This window comes from Bufo gargarizans, chromosome 5 (assembly GCF_014858855.1).
Source record: "Bufo gargarizans isolate SCDJY-AF-19 chromosome 5, ASM1485885v1, whole genome shotgun sequence".
NCBI lineage: Eukaryota > Metazoa > Chordata > Amphibia > Anura > Bufonidae > Bufo > Bufo gargarizans.
In genome coordinates, this window is record NC_058084.1 from 336,124,725 (window position 1) to 336,146,380 (window position 21,656).

At 45.7% G+C, this 21,656-nt stretch overlaps 1 protein-coding gene across 1 annotated transcript in view; it reads left to right on the forward strand.

The window, feature by feature from the left end:
* The first annotated feature begins 850 nt into the window (after positions 1–850).
* NUP153 (nucleoporin 153) overlaps positions 851–21,656 on the forward strand; it is an 83,680-nt gene continuing 62,874 nt past the window's right edge. Inside the window, 2 exon segments of the mRNA XM_044293364.1 lie at positions 851–1,219; positions 19,418–19,646. Coding sequence (XP_044149299.1) covers positions 1,094–1,219; positions 19,418–19,646 — 355 coding nt within the window. The 5' untranslated portion in view covers positions 851–1,093.

Sequence of the window (21,656 nt, forward strand, 5' to 3'; positions counted from 1 at the left end):
TGTCCTAACTTTTTTTTTAACTTCCTTTTGTTTTCTTTTTTAATTGTAGCATCATCGGGATTCGGTATTTTTTTCAGATGTTTTCCCATGGACCTCTTTATATGAAAAAAATAATTCTGAATAAAAAGTCTGCAGCGGAAGAAAAAAAAACATCCCAACAAATGCTTATTAAAAAAAAGGGTAGAATTTCATGGCACAACACACATGGCACAAATTCGTGCAGCAAATCCAGAGCGTTGTACATTTTAAGAAGTCTCACTCACGGGTGCAGATTTTTCCGCTGTGTTTCCGGGAATATGCAGACATATGCTAATAGTAGGCAGTGAGCAGTGTTTTAAAAAAACATGATTTTTTTTTCTTGGTATTCTATTCCAAAAATGATTTACATACATTACATGCTATGTTTAGGTCTGGCAAAAATGATACAATAAAAACTAATTTATGATACAATAAAAACTAATATACTAAAACACAAAACAGCAAAAACGTCAAAATACAATTTATAATAAAAAATAAAAAGCTACTGTAATATATATATATATATATTAGTATTTATTTTTTACATACTTTGTACAATGCGTCACGTGATTAGAACTCCCAGCGGCCGAGTCCTATCGTGCTGCTATGAGTTGCGCAATACCAACACACGGCCCCTGCATCCGTTCCCGCCTCTAACATTCACCAATAAGAAGACACGAAGGGTTTTAAGCCACGCCTTCGTTATGACGTCATCACGTCTCCTCCGTTCACCTGCGTTCTGTATTGGTCCCCGAGTCCCTCCTCACCCTCCAGAACTACATTTCCCGACAAGCCTTTCGCCTTCTCGTTTGCGCTGCATCATTACGTCTTCGAATCGTCGATTACGCGGGCAGGCGCAGTGAGGCACAGGCGGGCAGTGTGAGGAGCGGAGGCCTCGCCGTACACCTACCGGGAACTGAGCTAAGTGTTCGGCCTGAGCCGTCGACTCATATCCGGCCCGCGCAACCGGGCCTGGCCTAGCGACGTTAGTTAGGACGTCCATTACTGCTTATCTCCAAAGGGAGTAAGCGCGCAGGGTCCTCGGGCCACAGTGACCCGAGGAGGAGTCAGCCGGATGGCGGCAGCGGGAGGTGGTGGAGGAGGAGCAGCGGGCACCGGAGGAAAGATCCGAACCCGGAGATATCACCTCAGCTCCGGGAGGACCCCGTACAGCAAGAGCCGGCAGCAGGGCCAGCAGCAGGTCAGTGTCGTCAGGACCGCGTCCATGTGCTCCGGGCACGTCTTCTATTACCGCGCTGTGTGAACACATCCCATGTTTTACTGTGTAATACACGACAGGGTATCCTAATCTCTACCGTGTGAGTTATTACTGTCAGTCACGTGATCAGTAATGGTACGTCATGGCATGCTGCTCAGTCACAGGTAAACCAGGGGTGGGGGGCCGTGTGCTTCCCCCCCAGAATGTGATCCTCTGTATGATCTGCAGCAGCACACATTTATAGAAACATGGATGTATTGCATTACTGCAGATTCTACCTCAGCCCAGAGCTGTATTCATAGTTCTGCAGATGGTTTATAAAACCAGTACGCATGTGGGAAGTGCTGAGCCTTCCACTTAAATAACGGATCCCAGCTGGATCGACAGGACTTCCTTCCTTTTGAGAGGTGACCGAGAACTATGTCCCCCCCCAATCTATTTCCGCATTTACGTTCTGCAGTCAGGGTAGTAGATGGCTGTGGTCCGACGAGAGGTTGGTCTGACAGAGATCTAAGATGTACAATCTTTTCATCAACCCCTGCTTACTGTATGGAGTATCCAGAGTATGAAATATTGAGCTCATTCAGAAAGCTGTGAGATTTCCGCTCTGAAGTCTGCAGAATTCTGATGCACACCGCTGGGCTATAAGTAAAGGTGACCATGCACGTTATTTGAATGGCGGCTGATTTTGGCAGGATCGGTCACCATTTAACGTGTATGAGGGGTTTCCTGACTCCACCAGCCGCAGATGTCGGGGGGGATGGGACAGTTGGGGTTCAGCATGCCCAGTTCTTCGTCTGCCAGAGGTGTGTCAGAGCAGAAGGACTATACGAGTTATACCGCCCCTTTATGCCCAATTCTTCGTGTGCCAGAGGTGTCAGAGCAGAAGGACTATACGAGTTATACCGCCCCTTTATGCCCAGTTCTTCGTGCGCCAGAGCAGAAGGACTATACGAGTTATACCGCCCCTTTATGCCCAATTCTTCGTCTGCCAGAGCAGAAGGACTATACGAGTTATACCGCCCCTTTATGCTCAGTTCTTTGTCTGCCAGAGGTGTGCCAGAGCAGAAGGACTATACGAGTTATACCGCCCCTTTATGCCCAGTTCTTCGTCTGCCAGAGGTGTGTCAGAGCAGAAGGACTATACGAGTTATACCGCCCCTTTATGCCCAGTTCTTCGTCTGCCAGAGGTGTGTCAGAGCAGAAGGACTATACGAGTTATACCGCCCCTTTATGCCCAATTCTTCGTGTGCCAGAGCAGAAGGACTATACGAGTTATACCGCCCCTTTATGCCCAGTTCTTAGTCTGCCAGAGCAGAAGGACTATACGAGTTATACCGCCCCTTTATGCTCAGTTCTTTGTCTGCCAGAGGTGTGCCAGAGCAGAAGGACTATACGAGTTATACCGCCCCTTTATGCTCAGTTCTTTGTCTGCCAGAGGTGTGCCAGAGCAGAAGGACTATACGAGTTATACCGCCCCTTTATGCCCAGTTCTTCGTCTGCCAGAGGTGTGCCAGAGCAGAAGGACTATACGAGTTATACCGCCCCTTTATGCCCAGTTCTTCGTCTGCCAGAGGTGTGTCAGAGCAGAAGGACTATACGAGTTATGCCGCCCCTTTATGCCCAGTTCTTCGTGTGCCAAAGGTGTCAGAGCAGAAGGACTATACGAGTTATACCGCCCCTTTATGCCCAATTCTTCGTGTGCCAGAGGTGTGCCAGAGCAGAAGGACTATACGAGTTATACCGCCCCTTTATGCCCAGTTCTTTGTCTGCCAGAGCAGAAGGACTATACGAGTTATACCGCCCCTTTATGCTCAGTTCTTCATCTGCCAGAGGTGTGCCAGAGCAGAAGGACTATACGAGTTATACCGCCCCTTTATGCTCAGTTCATCGTCTGCCAGAGGTGTGCCAGAGCAGAAGGACTATACGAGTTATACCGCCCCTTTATGCCCAGTTCTTCGTCTGCCAGAGGTGTGTCAGAGCAGAAGGACTATACGAGTTATACCGCCCCTTTATGCCCAGTTCTTCGTCTGCCAGAGGTGTGTCAGAGCAGAAGGACTATACGAGTTATACCGCCCCTTTATGCCCAGTTCTTCGTCTGCCAGAGGTGTGTCAGAGCAGAAGGACTATATGAGTTATACCGCCCCTTTATGCTCAGTTCTTCGTCTGCCAGAGGTGTGCCAGACCAGGAGGACTATACGACTTATACCGCCCCTTTATGCCCAGTTCTTCGTCTGCCAGAGGTGTGTTAGAGCAGAAGGACTATACGAGTTATACCGCCCCTTTATGCCCAGTTTAAACGAATGCCGCATATTATCTACAATAAAGCTGTAATAACGGACTGCGGCCTATGTGTTCTGAGCGCCACCTACAGGACGTGTGTGAGCGAAACCTTAAAGGGGACCAATCCTCAAGGGAGGTCATCAATATCTGATCTGTAGGGGTCTGATTCTCTGCAAACATGCCATGGCGCTCCAGTGAGCCCAAACATCTGATTGGTGGGTGTGTCCCAGGAGTCGGACCCCCTCTGATCAGAGATGACCCACCCCGGAGGATAGCTCACTAGGTATGCAGCCAAGGGATGTCCCGGTGCACGGATTCCACTCCAGCAAGCACAAACTAAGCACTGAACATTAAAATCTCCCTTATTTAGAACCTAAAAAGTAACAGTTAAGGTAGTGAGTACAAGTGACGCGTTTCAATCAACAAAGCAATCGTACATGTTATGGTTAAGATCTTAGACGGTGGAAATGCGTCATCCGTACTCACTACCTTTACTGGTTTCTTCTTAGGTTCTAAATGAGAGATTTTACTTTTCATTCCGGAGGAGCCGGATTGCTTTCTGTTTTAGTTCTATCATTATTGTCCCTGTGGAAAACCCCTTTTAAAGGGAACCTGTCACTGGGATTTTGTGTATAGAGCTGAGGACATGGGTTGCTAGATGGCCACTAGCACATCCGCAATACTGTCCCCATAGCTCTGTGTGCTTTTATTGTGGATAAAAAACTATTTGATTCATATGCAAATTAACCTGAGATGAGTCAGAGCTTGAAAATGACTCTTCTCTGGTCACACAAGTAAGATATGACTTTTATGTTAATTTGCATATGTATCAAATCATGTAGCGGCCCATGTCCTCAGCTCTATACCCAAAATCCCAGTGACAGGATCCCTTTAACAGCTCATGCATATGGCCGTGCATCTTGTGCCGGCGATCAGATGGGACCCAGTTCTGGAAAGACAGGGAAGCCTTTTCCGTAGAAAATCCCCCTTCCTCTGCATATACCGGTTCTCCAGCCAAAAAGAGGTCCGGACTATTGAGTTTAGATTGGAGGTACTTAAGCCAAATTCAGACCTAACATTTGTCAGCTGTTTCTTCTTATTGGTAATGCCAGGGTCCCCTGTGTGCGAAAGGGTGCTACCGCGCAGCCGCAGTGTGTCCAAAAACAGCAGGGCTGTGAGGACAGTGACATCTCCATACCTCAGTCACATGGCCTAATTGCAGCTCAATGGCGCTGAGCTGCAGTACTAGGCACTGCCACTCTACGATGTATGGCGCTGTCCTTGGAAAGCTGCTGGGAGCCTGCATCACTTACCAGAGTGCAGCGCTCCCTGAAACAGCTGGAATCCATATGCACTTGCAGGTTTGTGACAGGTTGTGCAACAGACTGGCAGTGGATTTCACCCATTGTGCTGCAAACAGTGAAATCGATGGTCGATATCCACAGCTTAAACTTAAAACGGTTGATCCTGTAATTTAAAACTTGATTTAGTCCTACATGCACACAAACGTTTGTGTTTTGCGGTCTGCAAATTGCGGATCCGCAAAAATAAAAAACAAATGACGTCCTTATGGCATCCACAAGGAGTGCTGTCCACATCTTTTGTGGCCCCATTGAAGTGAATGGGTCTGCAAAAAATGTGGCTTGGATGCGGAACCAAACCACAATCGTGTGCATGTAGGCTTAGGCTGCGGCTACACAGCGATCTTGGGGGGGGGGGGGGGTGACAGGTGTCGCTAAATAATAAACAGTAATAATCAATACAGCCCAGCTACGTAATACATAGTAAGACATAATAATACAGCCCAGCTACATAACATAATACAGCACAGCTACGTAATAAATACTAATACATAATACAGCCCAGCTACATACCATAATACATAGTAAGACATAATAAAACAGCACAGCTACATAACATAATACAGCACAGCTACATAATACATAGTAATACAGCCCAGGGTGGTACAAACCTGCGTAAACACTAATGCATAAATCTCAACAGACTCGGCTGAGGAGTAGGGATGAGAGAATTGACTTCGGATGACACATCCGCATAATACTTTCTTAGAATACTGTACGGAGCAGGAGCTCTGTACAGTATTAGAATGTATTGGCTCCAATGAGCCGAAGTTATTACTTTACAAAGTCTTGCGAGACTTCGGTAATAACTTCACAAATTTCTATTGTAAAAAACCTTTTCCCGTACTTGAGTTCGGTTCCAAGGTACTACTTGGAGCTGAACCTAAGGGAAATGTTTTTTTTTATTTTTTATATACAGTGCAAATTAATTTCTGAAGTTATGTGAAGTTTCGCGAGACTTCGTGAAGTAATAACTTCGGCTCATCAGAGGCAATACATTCTAATGCTGTACAGAGCTCCTGCTCCGTGCAGTATTCTAAGAAAGTATTATGCAAATCGACTTCTGAACAGTATTAACCCCTTCACTATTGTGTGTATGTATGTTTGTATGTGTGTGTGTGTTATATATATATTCACATACATTTTTCCTTTCCGATCTTCCTTGAGCCATACCTTTTTCTAATGCCACTATTAATTATGGCATATAAATTAATTATGGTTTAAAAAAAAAATCCAAAAAACGCAATTCCTCTACCATTTTGCAGATTTTGTTCCCATGGCTTTTTGTTTGCGGCCTGACCTGTGCCCTTCATTCTCTGGGTCAGTGCGATTACAACGATACTCCGTATGTATAGTTTTTTTTATGTCTAAATAGTGGGAAAATTAAATGTAAATAAAAAAAAAATACATTGCCATATTCTAACCCAAAACTTTTTTATAGTTATATCTACTGAGCTGTGTGGGGGCTCGTTTTTTAGGGGACAATCTGTAGATTTGATTAATACCATTTTGTGACTTTTTGATCACATTTTATTACTTTTTTTATTTTTTGGTAACCGAAGCAGTGAAAAAATGACAAATTGGCCATTTTGACCCTTTTTTCCGTTACTCCATTCACTGTATTGGGAAAAAAAAATTATGGTACGGGAGTTTTTCGGTCGCGGTGATACCCATGGTGTTTATATTTTTGGTTACTTAGGTATTTTATTTTTTGTAATGATTTTAAAGCTCATATGACCCTAAAAATCTATTTTTACATTTTTAATTTTGAACAATCATGTATTTTTGGAATGAGTTTATAAGGCTACATTCACACGTCAGTATTTTCCTATATCCCGATTTTCGGTCCGTTTTTTGCGGATCCGTTGTTCCTGAAAATGTTTCCGTATGTCATCCGTTTTTTGCGGATCCGCAAAAAACGGAAACATGTATAAAGTTCAATAATCAAATAAAGTTGTTTGGATTTCTTTGAAAAAAAAATAAAAATTTGTTATGTGTTTCCAGGAACGGATTCCGCATAAAACGGATGACATACGGAATGACATCCGAATGTCTTCCGTTTTTTGCGGATCTATTGACTTTGTATTGTACCAGGATCCGAATTTTGCGGACAAGAATAGGACATGTTTTATATTTAAACGGACATGCGGAACGGAACAACGGAAACGGACAGCACACATTGTGCTGTCCGATTATTTATTTTTTTCCAGGACCCATTGAAAATGAATGGGTCCTGATCTGTTCCGTTTTTTGCGGAACAGATCAGGAAAGAAAAAACGGACGTGTGAATGGACCTTAAGGGTACTTTCACACTACCGTTTTTCTTTTCCAGTATTAAGTTCCATCACAGTTTTACCTAATGCATTCTGAATAGAGTACATTCTGTTCGGGGTGCATCAGTTCAGTCCCTCTTCAATTTTTTGGACGGAGAAAATACCGCAGCATGCTGCAGTTTTCTCTCCGGCTAAAAATCCTGAACACTTGCCGCATTCGTTTCCATTGAAATTGTATTAGTGCAAAATCTGGCATGAAGTGTTCAGCAAAAAACGGATCCGGTTATCCTGTCTGCGCATATATATCGGATCCGTATTTCCGGATGACGCTGAAGAGACTGATCCGGTATTGCAATGCGCTTGTGATACGGCTCTGTCTGACAAATGCCATCCATTTGCGTCAGAATTGCCGGAATCCACTGCCGCAAGTGTGAAAGCACCCTTACTGTCTATTGCCCATTTCTTATGTTGGCCTGCGATCTGGTGGCCAAAATAAGAATTGTAGTTTGAATACTCAAGGTCTCTTCAGAGAGATCCAGGGCATTCAAACCAATTACCGGCATCCCCATTGGCCACAGGGGATGTCAGTAACACTCCCGCAAGCGCAAGTTCTTAACCTTTTAGATGCCATGATCTCACGTGATCACGGCATCTAAAAGGCTTTAATTACCGCAATTAGCACTATTGCCGCTCGAGGTAATTAGCGGCAGGTCTCTGCTGTTTCAAACAGCCATTACATCCGCTGCACGTGCTAGCGGGCGCCATGTTTGCCTATCGCTCCAGTGCCCTACATGTAATAGCGACTTCCAGAATGCTGTGGATGTCTGTATAGAAGCCCTACCGGCATAGATGTTATATCGGCACAGGAGGCTGATCTATTGCTCTTTCTTAGTTGATGTAGATATGTCCACTGTGTGACCATACGTGGTCATGAGCAGAAAGCGCTAGATGTAACAGTTCACCATTTAACAACTCCCATGGGCTGGAATATGTGGCGCTTGTAGCACATCTCCCCGTCCTTGAGGGTCGTCTTGTAATTTGACTGGGTTGGTATGAGCCGATACCTTTGCGTAGACGTACTCGATGGCCTTCGCTGCACTACTTGGGGTCGATGCTTGCCTGCTGACTTGTACGATATGGCAGTTTAGCTGTGAAATAGATGAAAGTGCTTAAAGGGGTTGTGCAGCCTGTTTATATTGATGACCTATCCTGAGGATAGGTCATCAATATATCCGGTCTGCACAACCCCTTTAAGGAGGATGTTGCTGATAAATGTTGGTTTAACTAGCCGCCTAATTTGCCACAAGTCAGACGTGTTTCAGAACTATCTTAGTTCCTTCCTCAGAGGCTTCTCATATATAAGTATATATCTTCTGTATAAGGGCTCTTTCACACTTGCGTTCTTTTCTTCCGGCATAGAGTTCCGTCGTCAGGGCTCTATGCCGGAAGAATCCTGATCAGTTTTATCCTAATGCATTCTGAATGGAGAGAAATCCGTTCAGGATGCATCAGGATGTCTTCAGTTCAGGACCGGAACGTTTTTTGGCCGGAGAAAATACCGCAGCATGCTGCACTTTTTGCTCCGGTCAAAAATCCTGAACACTTGCCGCAAGGCCGGATCCGGAATGAATGCCTTAAGCTAAACGTAGTTTCGGCGCATTGCCGGATCCGACGTTTAGCTTGTTCTAAATGGTTACCATGGCTGCCAGGATGCTAAAGTCCTGGCAGCCATGGTAAAGTGTAGTGGGGAGCGAGGGGGCAGTATACTTGCCGTCCGTGCGGCTCCCGGGGCGCTCCAGAGTGACGTCAGGGCGCCCCACGCGCATGGATGACGTGATCGCATGGACACGTCATTCTGGAGCGCCCCGGGAGCCGCACAGACGGCAAGTATACTGCTCCTCCGCTCCCCACTACTACTATGGCAACCAGGACTTTAATAGCGTCCTGGCTGCCATAGTAACACTGAACGCATTTTGAAGATGGATCCGTCTTCAAAGGCTTTCAGTTCACTTGCGTTTTTCCGGATTCACTTGCGTAATTCCGGCAAGTGGAGTACACGACGGATCCGGACAACGCAAGTGTGAAAGAGCCTAGTTACTTTACTGATTGTTTTGATGTTATTAGTTAGTTTTTGGTATGTACATCTGATAGTTTGTGTTCCCTTTCTTGGGTATATAGCAGACTGTGCTCTGGTGAAGCCCCCTGTCCATTTCATGGTGGATGTTTCCTGTACAGCTAGAAAATATAAAATAATGCAATACTCTTTATTCTGTCAAAATAGCATGAAAAACTGTTTAGCACTCCACCACACCTCCAATGAGTGCTACATTAGTTAACTCATTTTTGTGAGCTCCCATGGTCCCGGCCACCAGAGAGGCCAGCGTTTTTCCTATACTGTGCACGCACGGCCACCACTGATGGATTGCAGGGTGGTCGTAACCATGGATACGAGTGCTGTATAATGTGATGGAAAAATGAATCCAGCCAGCAAAGGAGGCAATATGGACAATCACAGTACATTAGTAAGAGCCCTGTATTTACTTTCTCTACTTGATAAATGCCATTTGCTGAAGTGAGACAACCCCTTTATCCCCTTTATGTATGAGACGTCAGATTGTGATTCTTTAAAGGGAACCTGTCACCTCTACTCTGCTACCCGCACATGGCGTTTCTAAATGTTCATTGTCTTACCCTAAACATATAAATTACACTTTTAATTTTATTTGCAGATGTATTCAATAAGTATTATGCATTTTTGTACTTCCCAACTTTTATGCAAATTTACATGAGTTATCTTACTTGTGTGACCAGAGATGTCATATTTTCGAGCTCTGACTCTTCTCAGGATAATTTGCATATGTATCAAATCGTTTTTTTTACACAATAAAAGCACACAGAGCTATGGGGACTGGATATTGCGGATGTGCTAGCGGCCATCTAGCAGCCCATGTCCTCAGCTCTATACACAAAATCCCGGTGACAGGTTCCCTTTAATTATTTTAATGATTCAGCTATGCGTAGATCTTGGTCGCACAACACCTGTCCAAGGATTGCAGTATCGTTATTTTTATAATATTTTTTTTTTCTTAGTGATTCTGCATTTGCAGTAGAAGTGTGAGCTGTGCTTGCTAGCACCGTTACCCTGCGATCCTTGGGCAGAACCATGCGGTCATGTGACCAAGATAGCCGTCTAGCCAAATCCTTAGGGCACCTGTCCATGTAACAGAGGATTCTCCTGTGTGGAGAACGCACAGTGCGGGCCAAGCAAAGTGTGTGGGATGAACCAAATCTCTGCAGGTGGTTTCCGTGCGGATTTAGAAATCTGCACTGTCCATAATGTTTGTGGTTTTAAATTGTGTTCTGGGTTCAGAAATGCCCAGAAATCTGCACGTTGACCTACCTCTGGGTACGGGTACCCATACAGTTTCTCTTGTATGCTTTCTAGGTAAGGGTTCTGTTGAGCCTGGCATGTGTTTATACTAGCGGTATTGGAGGTGTGTGGGAGCAGTTTTTAATTGTTTTTTATGCCGTTTTGGCTCTAATAAAGTTCATTTTTCCATTTTCTGGGTGTGCACATTTTATGCCATATGCAGTAATAGTTCCATGTATTTTTAGTTGGCTTTGAGCACCCATATTGGTGCAGTGTGGGGCCTGACAGCCTGTAAGCTTTATAACCACTGCCCCCGTGCGGGGTTTCCATGCGGATTTCCTCTGTTTACGCACACTCTGTTACTTGAGGACTTTGACAAGTGCTTCGGGGTTCATCCTCATGGCTGGTCAGTGTGTATGTATATATGTATTTGTGTGTGTGTGTGTGTGTGTGTGTATATATATATATATATATATATATATATATATATATATATATATATATATATATATATGCACATGAGGCTTGGCAGATTTTCTTCACTTTGCTGGCTCTGTATGACGCTGTGATTTTTCTGCACGAAAATCCAGTCATAATTCGCAACGTGTGTGGGTACAATGAAGCTGGCTTCACACAGGGCGGCTGAGGTGTGGGTAGAAGAGAATGAATTCAGCGTGCCTGTGAACCAATGCAGGAGTGGGCAACCTTTGGCACTTTTAGCTGCTTTGAAGCTACTACTCCCAGCATGCACACTCACTTTGGTGGTGTACTTCCCATGGAAATGAATGGAGCATGCTGTGAGTTGTAGTTTCGGAACAGCTGGAGGTTGCAGATTCCTGTGCTAGAGCAATGGTCCTAGCTGCAGCTGTGCTCGGTGGGCATTATTTGCCACAGCTCTCTAACGGCTAATTCGCATGATCGTATGGTCACCGTGCCTGTGTTGCAAGCTCCATTCTGCGTATGTTGAGCTATTGACTTGAATGGGACCGCAAAATACGTTAGAAAATAGGATATGTCTAGGGATGAGCAAATCGACTTCGGATCATGCGCCGTACAGTATTAGAACGAAGTTTTATGCGAATCGACTTCGGATGTTTTACCTGAAGTCGATTCGCTCATCCCTAGATGTGTCCTATCTTTTGCAGTGCTGAAGCACGGACCTAAAAGCCTACGCAAGCGCTTCCAAGTTTTTTCATGGGCTTCTGATCTGTGCCTCTTGTCCGCAAAAGATAGGACATGTTATCTTTTGCTTTATTTTGTGGATCGCAGACCCTTTCAAGTCAGTGAGTCCTCACCGGAGCATGGAGTGCCCGTGTCTTGTGGACCGCAAAAATACGGTTCTTTGAATGAGCCCTAAGGCTGCGTTCACATCATGGTAACCTGATATAACAGTTTTTGTCCGACCAAAACCCGACACTGATGCCAGAAAGCAGCCGGATCTCCGCTGAATCCCACTCTAGTCTAAGGGGTCTGACAGTGATCTGCAGTGGCCGATCGTAGCCTTAAGGAAAATGTCCTTGTTGCCCATAGCAACCAATCACGCCTTGGCTTTTGTCTAATTTTGCCCTGGAAAACTCAAAGCTGCACTGTGGTTGCTATCGGCAACAAGACCATTATTGTTGAATCGTTTTTCTTTCAATTACGTTTTAGGAATTCGGTCACCTTGGGGTTGTCTTCACATTTCTGAAAATGAAAAACAACCCCATTCAGATTGATGGAACTGACTTTCAGTCACAAATTTCTGAAACAAAATCTGTGCCTAAGGGCAATTTCACTCAAGCGTATTTAGTTGGTGAATTAAGCTCAGAGTATACTGACTTATAATGCTGTGTGTTCCATCCTGACCTCATTTGTACTGACTGAGTACAATTCAGTACAGCCACAGTCGGGCAGGGACACACAGCACTGTAAATCCTTAGAATGCTGTGCATTAGTGTCACACAGGGCCTCTTTCCCGCACGGAGTACGCTCATGTGAAATTGCCTTAAAGGAGTATTCCAGTAGGTAAGGCCTCTTTCACACTTGCGTTGTCCGGATCCGGCGTGTACTCCACTTGCCGGAATTACACGCCGGATCCGGAAAAACGCAAGTGTACTGAAAGCATTTGAAGACGGATCCGTCTTCAAAATGCTTTCAGTGTTACTATGGCACCCAGGACGCTATTAAAGTCCTGGTTGCCATAGTAGGAGCGGGGGAGCGGTAAACTTACAGTCCGCGCGGCTCCCGGGGCGCTCCAGAGTGACGTCAGAGCGCCCCATGCGCATGGATGACGTGCCATGCGATCACGTCATCCATGCGCGTGGGGCGCCCTGACGTCACTCTGGAGTGCCCCGGGAGCCGCACGGACGGTAAGTATGCTGCTCCCCCGCTACTCTTTACCATGGCTGCCAGGACTTTAGCGTCCCGGCAGCCAAGGTAACCACTCTAAAAAAGCTAAACGTCGGATCAGGCAATGCGCCGTAACGACGTTTAGCTTAAGGCCAGATCCGGATCAATGCCTTTCAAAGGCATTCATTCCGGATCCGGCCTTGCGGCAAGTCTTCAGGGTTTTTGGCCGGAGCAAAAAGCGCAGCATGCTGCGGTATTTTCTCCGGCCAAAAAACGTTCCGTTCCGGAACTGAAGACATCCTGAACGGATTTCACTCCATTCAGAATGCATTAGGATAAAACTGATCAGGATTCTTCCGGCATAGAGCCCCGACGACGGAACTCTATGCCGGAAGAAAAGAACACAGGTGTGAAAGAGCCCTAAGTTATCCACTCTCCATTAGATGGGGGATAACTATCAAATTGGTGGGGGTCCTGCTGCTCCCCTGAACTGACCGGAGCAGATGGTCACGCATGCACGCGGCCACTCCATTCATTTCTATGGGAGATTTGGAGATGGCGGAGTAGATCGCTCACTAGGGCCTAAAGGATTACTCAATTAAATCGAGTAACTCGACACACAAAAATCCTCTGCAAATTTTTTGCATTGAGGATTCATTTGTGCCATGTGACCACGGAGCGTGAGTCGCGGGCTGTCGTGTATGTTGTAGTTTTTATAAAGGAAAACATTTTAATTAGACTTTATATTTCTTATTAGAGTATTCGATTAATCGTTGAATTAATTGGTCGAATAGTTGATTACAAAAATAATCGATTGCTGCAGCCTTAGCGATCTCCAGACCTCCCATAGAAATGAATAGGGTGACAGTCCTTTCAGGGGAGCAGCAGGGGGTATGGGGCCCCCATTCTCATGATCGGTGGGTGTCCCAGAGGTAGGACCCCCATTGATCTATTAGTTATCCCCTATCTTGTGGATAGGGCATGACTTGGGTTAAATCTGCCAGAAAACGCACTACATAAGGTTATCTTGTGGGGATGAAACGTGTCAGTCCCTGCCCGGAGTTCCTCTGAGTAAATAATGTGTTTCTAAAGCATATGCATCTTTTCTGGCAGATTTTCCTCCACGTGTGAACCTCTGCTTGTTCTGTTTAGTTTAGAGCTTGATATTTTCCATGATTGCCTCCTATGTCAGTCAGCACTGGTGCTATAGGAATGCAGCCACACATTGGGACATTCTGTACACCAGTGGGGACTTTGATCAAACTGGTGCAAAGTAGAACTGGCTTAGTTGCCCATAGCAACCAATTAGATTCCACCTTTGAAAAATGCGGAACAGAGACCTGCATTAGAAGCACTACGTCTGTGGGTTTTCGGCTTGTGCACCGCAAAAATAATAGTGCATGCGGTGCAGTCTGCAGCATGGGCATGGCGGGCACACAGTTGTGTGCATGAGGCCTTATCTCCAAGTGTAATATATGCTTTAGGGAAGAGGGAATGCAAATGAGCTCTGCCTCTAATGCCACCAGATGTAAGGCAGCTATTCCATAAGTCAATGTTCAACCCCTTAAATAGGCCTTGAGGCGAGACGCTGGCTTATTTATTATCCAAGTCATATCTGTAGACGGCTGTTTCAGGGTGATTGTCCCTCATCAGTGCTGAGCAGAGAGTACTGGCTTAACTGGGTGAGAGGCTCAGGATTCAGGGAATACTATATCTACTTATGGAGAGTGCCTAAGCGTCATGTTGAGTCTTACAGGTCAGGTAACGCTCCCGCTGCGCTTTCCTTAAAGGGAACCTGTCACCGGAATTTTGTGTATAGAGCTGAGGACATGGGTTGCTAGATGGCCGCTAGCACATCCGCAATACCCAGTCCCCATAGCTCTGTGTGCTTTTATTGTGGAAAAAAAATGATTTTATACATATGCAAATTAACCTGAGATGAGTCCTGTCCCTGACTCATCTCACATACAGGACTTATCTCAGGTTAATTTGCATATGTATCAAATCGTTTTTATTCAACAATAAAAGCACACAGAGCTATGGGGACTGGATATTGCAGATGTGCTAGCGGCCATCTAGCAACCCATGTCCTCGGCTCTATACACAAAATCCCGGTGACAGGTTCCCTTTAAGGAGCTATAGTATTCCCTGAATCTTGGTGGCATCAGAGGCAGAACTTGTTAATAGGGTTAAATCTGGTGACAGAAACCCTTTAAGCTAGCTAAACCTAACTAGCCTATTCCTACTTTTATCTATGCCCCGTTACGCCAAAAATCGAACTTTTATAATATGCTAATTAACCTCGGGGGGGGGGGGGGGGGGGGGGGGCGTTGTTCCTGCTCCTAGAGGCTCCGTTCTCCCACCTTTGTCGCCTCCCTCCAAGTCCTTATTGACAGGGCCAGGCAGCGCTCGCATCTGTCCGCCAGCCCTGTGCTCTGGGGAAATCTCGTGCCGTTCAGCAAAAAAAGCAGTGTGCATTCTGCATTTTATGGAACGTCCGGCTCATAATCGAACAGCCCGATCCTATTTTTTGGGGGGACAAGGTGACTAAAAAATGGTGAACCCCTCAGGTGCTGCAACGGAGAAGTTAACTGCGGCTGATCGCAGCGCCCTGTCATAGAGGCAGGGTGCCGGCTAGGTGATTCTGCCGCCTCCTGTATTTGTATTGGAAGTTAACTTTCATTGGTGGCGCAGTGCACCCGCCCCTCCTCCTCATTGGCAGCGGCGGCACAGAGGGGAGGGAGAGACTGCTTCCTTCTCCCCTGTGCTACCTAGGGAACTTGGAGCGCGCTGACAGCAGCGCACTCCAAGTTATGTGATACTAGACTGCGCAGCCCAGTATAGAAAAAAATTGTAATCCCGGTATTGTATAGAAACCGATACAAAAGTATTAATTGGGTATCGAAATTTCAATATCCGAAATAACCGTACGTGGGACTTGCTTGTGTAAAAGGGGATGTATAATGAAGGGAAGGTAACCCATTGTTTCCTTATGTGTCCTGCACTGCGTCCAACCATTTGTCTGTGTATACAGGACCTTCCTCCTCTTGTCTTTGGTTCAGCCCTTCTGTGTTCCCTGTGGTGCTTTATGGTCCCTGCTTCACTGCATGATCTTCGGCGAGGGCCTGTCTCCTGTGATCCTGCTTGCGTGTTGTCTGCACTGAAGGTAGAAATAGTCAGTCTCCACAAGGAGGCGAGGAAGCCGGGGGAGGGGGAACAGCACAGGGGCCTCCTGATAATGTACCAGCTATGGTATGCAGTTAGACTACCCAGTTTACTATGTGGATGCCAAAGTGTTTAGGAAGGCAGAGTATTGTACTTGCCGTCCTTGCCAGTGGCGTGCCTAGGGTGTTTGACACTCGGGCGGTTCCTTTCTCTGGCACCCCCCTCCCCAATACTTTAAAAAAATTGTACCCTCTTACAGTAGTATTGCCCTCATTGTACAACCTTCACAGTATTGTACAGATCTGTGCCCCTTTCACAGTTGTAATGATGCCCTCTGTGCCCCCGTCGCAGTAATGATGCCCTCTGTGCCCCCGTCGCAGTAATGATGCCCTCTGTGCCCCCGTCGCAGTAATGATGCCCTCGTGCCCCCTCCATAGTATGAAATCCGGCAGCACTCACTTTAGAGGTTATCAGGTGCAAGTGTCTCGCCTTTGACCAAAGGCTTGTATATTCAAGGAAAAATCAACGCAGCACTTGTAAAAAAAACGCAGTGGGCCAGATTTATCATGACTGACAGCTGACTCCACTTTCACATATGGCTAAAGTCGGTTTTAGCCAAGTCAGATTTATGATCGGCCCTTTAAGACTGTAATAAATGTGGTTTGACGGTAGCAGTTTCTGTCAGTAAGCAGCTTTGAAAAAGTCGCACGTTTTTTATGAAAGTCGCATGTTCTATTAAAAAGTCTCATAAGATAAGCATGGTCCTCACTGGAGTGAAATTGCGACTTTTTAAATAGTCGCAATAGTAAATCTGTCTAGAGATTCATTTACATAAGAAAACAGGCCCACTATCATAAAACTGGCGAGCATTGTGCAGAGCAGAAAAAAGTCGCAAATTTGTGCGCAGTTTTAGCGTTTGGGATTTTTGGGGGGACTTTTTCACTCCATTATTCTGACCTGAGCTAATGATGATGTTAGTTACCAGAGGGGGCTGATAAGAGGGAGAGGCTGGGGTGCTGATGGGAGGCTGGGGTGCTGATGGGAGGCTGGGGTGCTGATGGGAGGCTGGGGTGCTGATGGGAGGCTGGGGTGCTGATGGGAGGCTTTCAGAGAAAAAATTTAAGAAAAAAAGATGATTCCCCAAAAAAAATTCTCTGTGGGAAGATTAAATATTCTTAGGTGACAAATAGGCGTCACATGACCACTTGGCACTAGATCCCGGTGCAGACCAGTCCGCAACTCAAGAGATAGCACTGACATGATCATCTATAGAAATAAAAAAGAAAAAAATATTTTTTATGTACCCTGCAGATGGGTGGTGTTCACACTATGCGTTTTTTTCAAACAGCAAGCTGGATGAAATGCATTCAAGTGCAACACGCGTCTCTCTATCCTGATGAATTGATGAATTTAATATAGCCAAGTGGTTTTATTGTGATTTTAAAAAAAATTGCACTTTTTTATAATACGAGATTGTTCTTGTATACTTTGATTGGATGCTGCACTTTATTGGCACAAGCACTTTATATACAAAGACGCATGAGAATATATATCAAGATCACAATACAAGAAGATCCGTTGAAAGATTGGAATGGAGCGAATTTTTTTACTTTGATTTTGTATCAGCTGTCACTAATTGTAATCAATTGATTAAGGCACAGATCGCTCCACCCACACAGGCTGGCAGCACAATCTGCGTCTGCAGGCTGAATGGTGGAGCGGGGAGAAGTCTTCCTGCTTCACCATTCTGTGCGCCGCTGGCCTGAAGGAGGGGAGCAGCGCGGCGGCTGAGCGGTGAGTGACAGGACCCAGCTCCCTGCGCTCCAGCAATGAGCGCTTCTATCTTTATTGATGGGAAGCGCTCATTGCTTCTGGCACCCCCCAGAGAGCCGGCACCTGGGGCGGAATGCGTGCCCCCCCCCCCCCCCGCATCCCCCCTTAGTACGCCACTTAAGTCATATCGCCATCTGCAAATTCCTGGTCACATTGGCGACCATTTTCGCCATTTGGACCACTGCTATATGGTGTCTGATTTTCATTTTTTTACATTAGTCATGGGATAACTCCTTTAAGTGGACAATGCTGTGTAGTTCTGGTGCCAACTTCTGCACCTACAAAGTAAGTGTGTGTGTGTGTGTGTGTGTGTGTGTGTGTGTGTGTGTGTGTGTGTGGATATAGATATATGACACGGTAAAGGGAATTGTATGTGGAGGCAGGTATTTTCCTACCAGTGTGTGCTGCTGGACTAATTAGCATTCAGGTAACGTCAAACACTGGACTGGATCGCAGGTGCCGGTCCGGGATTTTGTTAACACCTATATGCCTTTTAAACGACAGCTGGGTTCATGCAGAGGGGATCTCTGTATTGGGATCTGAGACTTGTGGAGGGCTGCGACCCATGTGAGGGGAAACAGGCCGACTAAAACCTGCTGATGGACTCTTGCTGGCAGAACAGGCCACATGGTGTGAACGGACACCAATACTGCAAGGTGACTTTTTTGATTGAGTTTTTTTTTTGTTCTGTGAATTTTTTAACGTGCGAATAAACACTGTATAAGCCCTAATAGGACTATTCCCAGAGAACCCCCTTTAATTAGTACGTTGTGCAACTTTGTGAAAGGAAGATCTTTTAGATAGTACTTGCCTGTCCCTTGCTAACTCCATGCCACCATCTCCACTGCACTCTCCCAGGCTCCGGGCTCTTCCACCCGGCTCCCGACTGGATGTGTCCGCTTCTTTTCAGCTGCATTTATTATACAGGAAAGAAGCGCACACATCTGGTTGGACCCGGGTGGAAGAGCCCGCAGCCTGGGTGAGTGCAGTATCGAGGGATGGGTAAGCACTATCTGAAAGATCTACCTTCCACAGGTTAATACGAAGTACTGATAAAGTGAAATGTCTTGAGGAACCCTTTAAGAAATGGGGATCTCTTTATGAGAATGAGTCTCCTTATGGTCTCCGTGCTTTCAACAAGTCTATTTGCAGTTTAATTGATGAGGCTTTCAGAATGTTCTTGACTTGCCCGATCTCTTTTTAAAGAGTCTTCTGCTTAGTCCCCGTCTTCCTTCCCTGTAGATTGTGTGAAACAGTATAGAGGGGTTAGTTGCTTAATGCACAGTCAAGACCCTTCTTTATTTTGACCCTACAGAGTGAGGGGAGCATTTGTGTAAAATCGGCTTTCCGTAAGGTCTTCTACATTTGTATTGCTGTATGCAGCTCTCGTGTCTTCTAAGCCAGCACATTGGTTCTCATGGCATTGTGAGAGGATTTAGATCTCAAGGAGAGAACAAGTAGGCGGTTTATGGGAAAAGATTAAAGTTGACAGTTCTATAGGTTACCTTCATGACTGTGTTTATTGTTTCCACCTAATTTAGATGTTCTCCCTTTCAATCACTCACAGGGTATCATCAGCCGTGTCACCGACACTGTAAAGAGTATTGTTCCAGGCTGGCTGCAGAGATATTTTAACAAAGAGGAAGGGGTGCCTGGCAGATCCGCAAACTTGAATCGCGTTGAAGACCATGTTGATGACAGACAAAACGAAGAACAAAGTCAGATCTATGTCCAGGATGATCTACCTACGGCTGCAGATGGCAGAGTCACTCCAGAGCCTGTTCGGACCCAGGATGGTAGGCTTTGTTAACACAGGAACTGTTTGACCCCTTTTTTTTTTTTTTTCTTTTTTCCTTCATTATTTTTTTTCCCACTTGCATCTTGGCCAAATAAACAATGAAGAGCCACATGGAAGTATTACGTCTAAAGGGCCCTTTACACTGCTCAGAAGGAAACACTCTTTCCCAACAATCGCCTGCTCGTCAGTGGAGGAGACAGGTGCATTTACATGCAGCGATCACCCCCACAGTACATGGGGAAGTGATCACCAATGCCATCGCTCGTCCCTATACAGAATCATTGTTTGCCGGTAGCAGAGGCTCTTTAGATGGCACGATCTGCTGCCAGCAAACGGCGATTTAGGGTCCATTCACACGTCAGAATTGTGGAACGGGTGCGGACCCATTCATTCTCTATGGGGCAGGAATGGCTGCGGACAGCAGTGTGCTGTCCGCATTTCCTTTCCGGAGTTAGCCCCCGATCTTCCTGTCCGCGGCTCCGGAAAAAAAATAGAACATGTCCTATTCTTGTCTGCAATTGCAGACAAGAATAGGCAGTTCTATTGGGGTGCCGGCCGGGTGTATTGCGGATCCACAATACACTATGGACTTGGGAATGGACCCTAAGGTGACCGTACAAACAATCATATTACCTAAGGCACTAACGTTTCGATCTGTGCCACCTTTACACCAGCAGGTAATCGCTAGCCAGCGTTCCTATGAAAACAGAGGTTTTGTGGCCGATGCTCAGCCATTGTAAGGGGGACTTTAGAAGTGGCTAGCATTTATGTATGTAAATTGGTACCAGTTTGGAAGGGTGCCGCCACACAATGCAGTTGTAATATGGTTGAAAACTGGATGAGGCTCACTACGTGCAGTCACTTCATCAACAAGCATTTATTCACAAAGGACTTCAAGGATTTAGCCGTTTAGCAGCCTATTAAATGACTGGTTCTGCATTGCGGAAATCTACATGATTTAATTGTAACTGGCTAAATTCTTTAGTTTCTGTGCACATGTTTGATGCATCAACTGTGCTATGGCAGCACCCTATAACCACTGACGGGTAAAGTGAATAACTGATCTCTTATGGGGGGTTGTCTGCTTTTGTTATATGACCTATCCTCCCTGCACACTTAAATAGGAAGGAGCTGTCCTATTGAATTGAATGGGGATGGAAGAGCTGTGATTACATAATGGTAATAAACAGAGGATAGAATACAGCGCTCGTGCTGTGGTCTCTTCAGACAGCTGATCAATGTAGATCATCAATCTAAAAAAGTAGACACCCCCTTTAACAATGGCGTTGGTCTATGGAATATATTAGGCAGTTTAGTTCTTCAAGTTGGCCTATTGGAAGTGGTATAAGTAGGCAAGATTAAAGGGGTTGTCTAGCTTTGGGTCTTTTAAAAAAAAAAAAAAAATCTCTGTAGTATGCTCTACCTTTTCAGAAGTGCATACCGATCTGCTTCCTGCCACTCCATTTGAGCTCCCTTCAGTGGTTTTCCAGTCTCAGTCCTGTAAACCTCTGGAGAGGGGGTTGTGCTTGCTGCTGCAGCCAGTGGCTGGCCACAGCGGTTGCGTATCTCCAAGCAATTTTTCACTGCTGGGTGCATGCCGCTTAGAGACCTATCACCGCTGAGACCAGACATTGGCTGCAGCAGCGCATGCTGGTTGAAGAGATGGCATGCACCGTGCAAATGCAGCCTTCTCTTTACTGATTACCTGCTCGCCGTCTTCATGGCAAGCGTATAGGAAGGACCCCTCCCATAGATGTGAATGGGGTGGCTTTCTAATTTCCTGTGCGCCATAGACATTGCAGCAGTGAGCAGGTGTAAACAGAGAAGGGAAGGCACCGCTCGCACGGTGTGTGTCTTCTCTTTAACTACCTGATCGGCGCGAGTGCCAGTTGTTGGACCCTCACTGATCTGATATTGAGGATCTATTCTTTTTTTTATTATATTAAAGTCCCAGAAAACACCTTTACTATTTTATGCCATACTTATATTCCATGCTGGGAATTGGCAA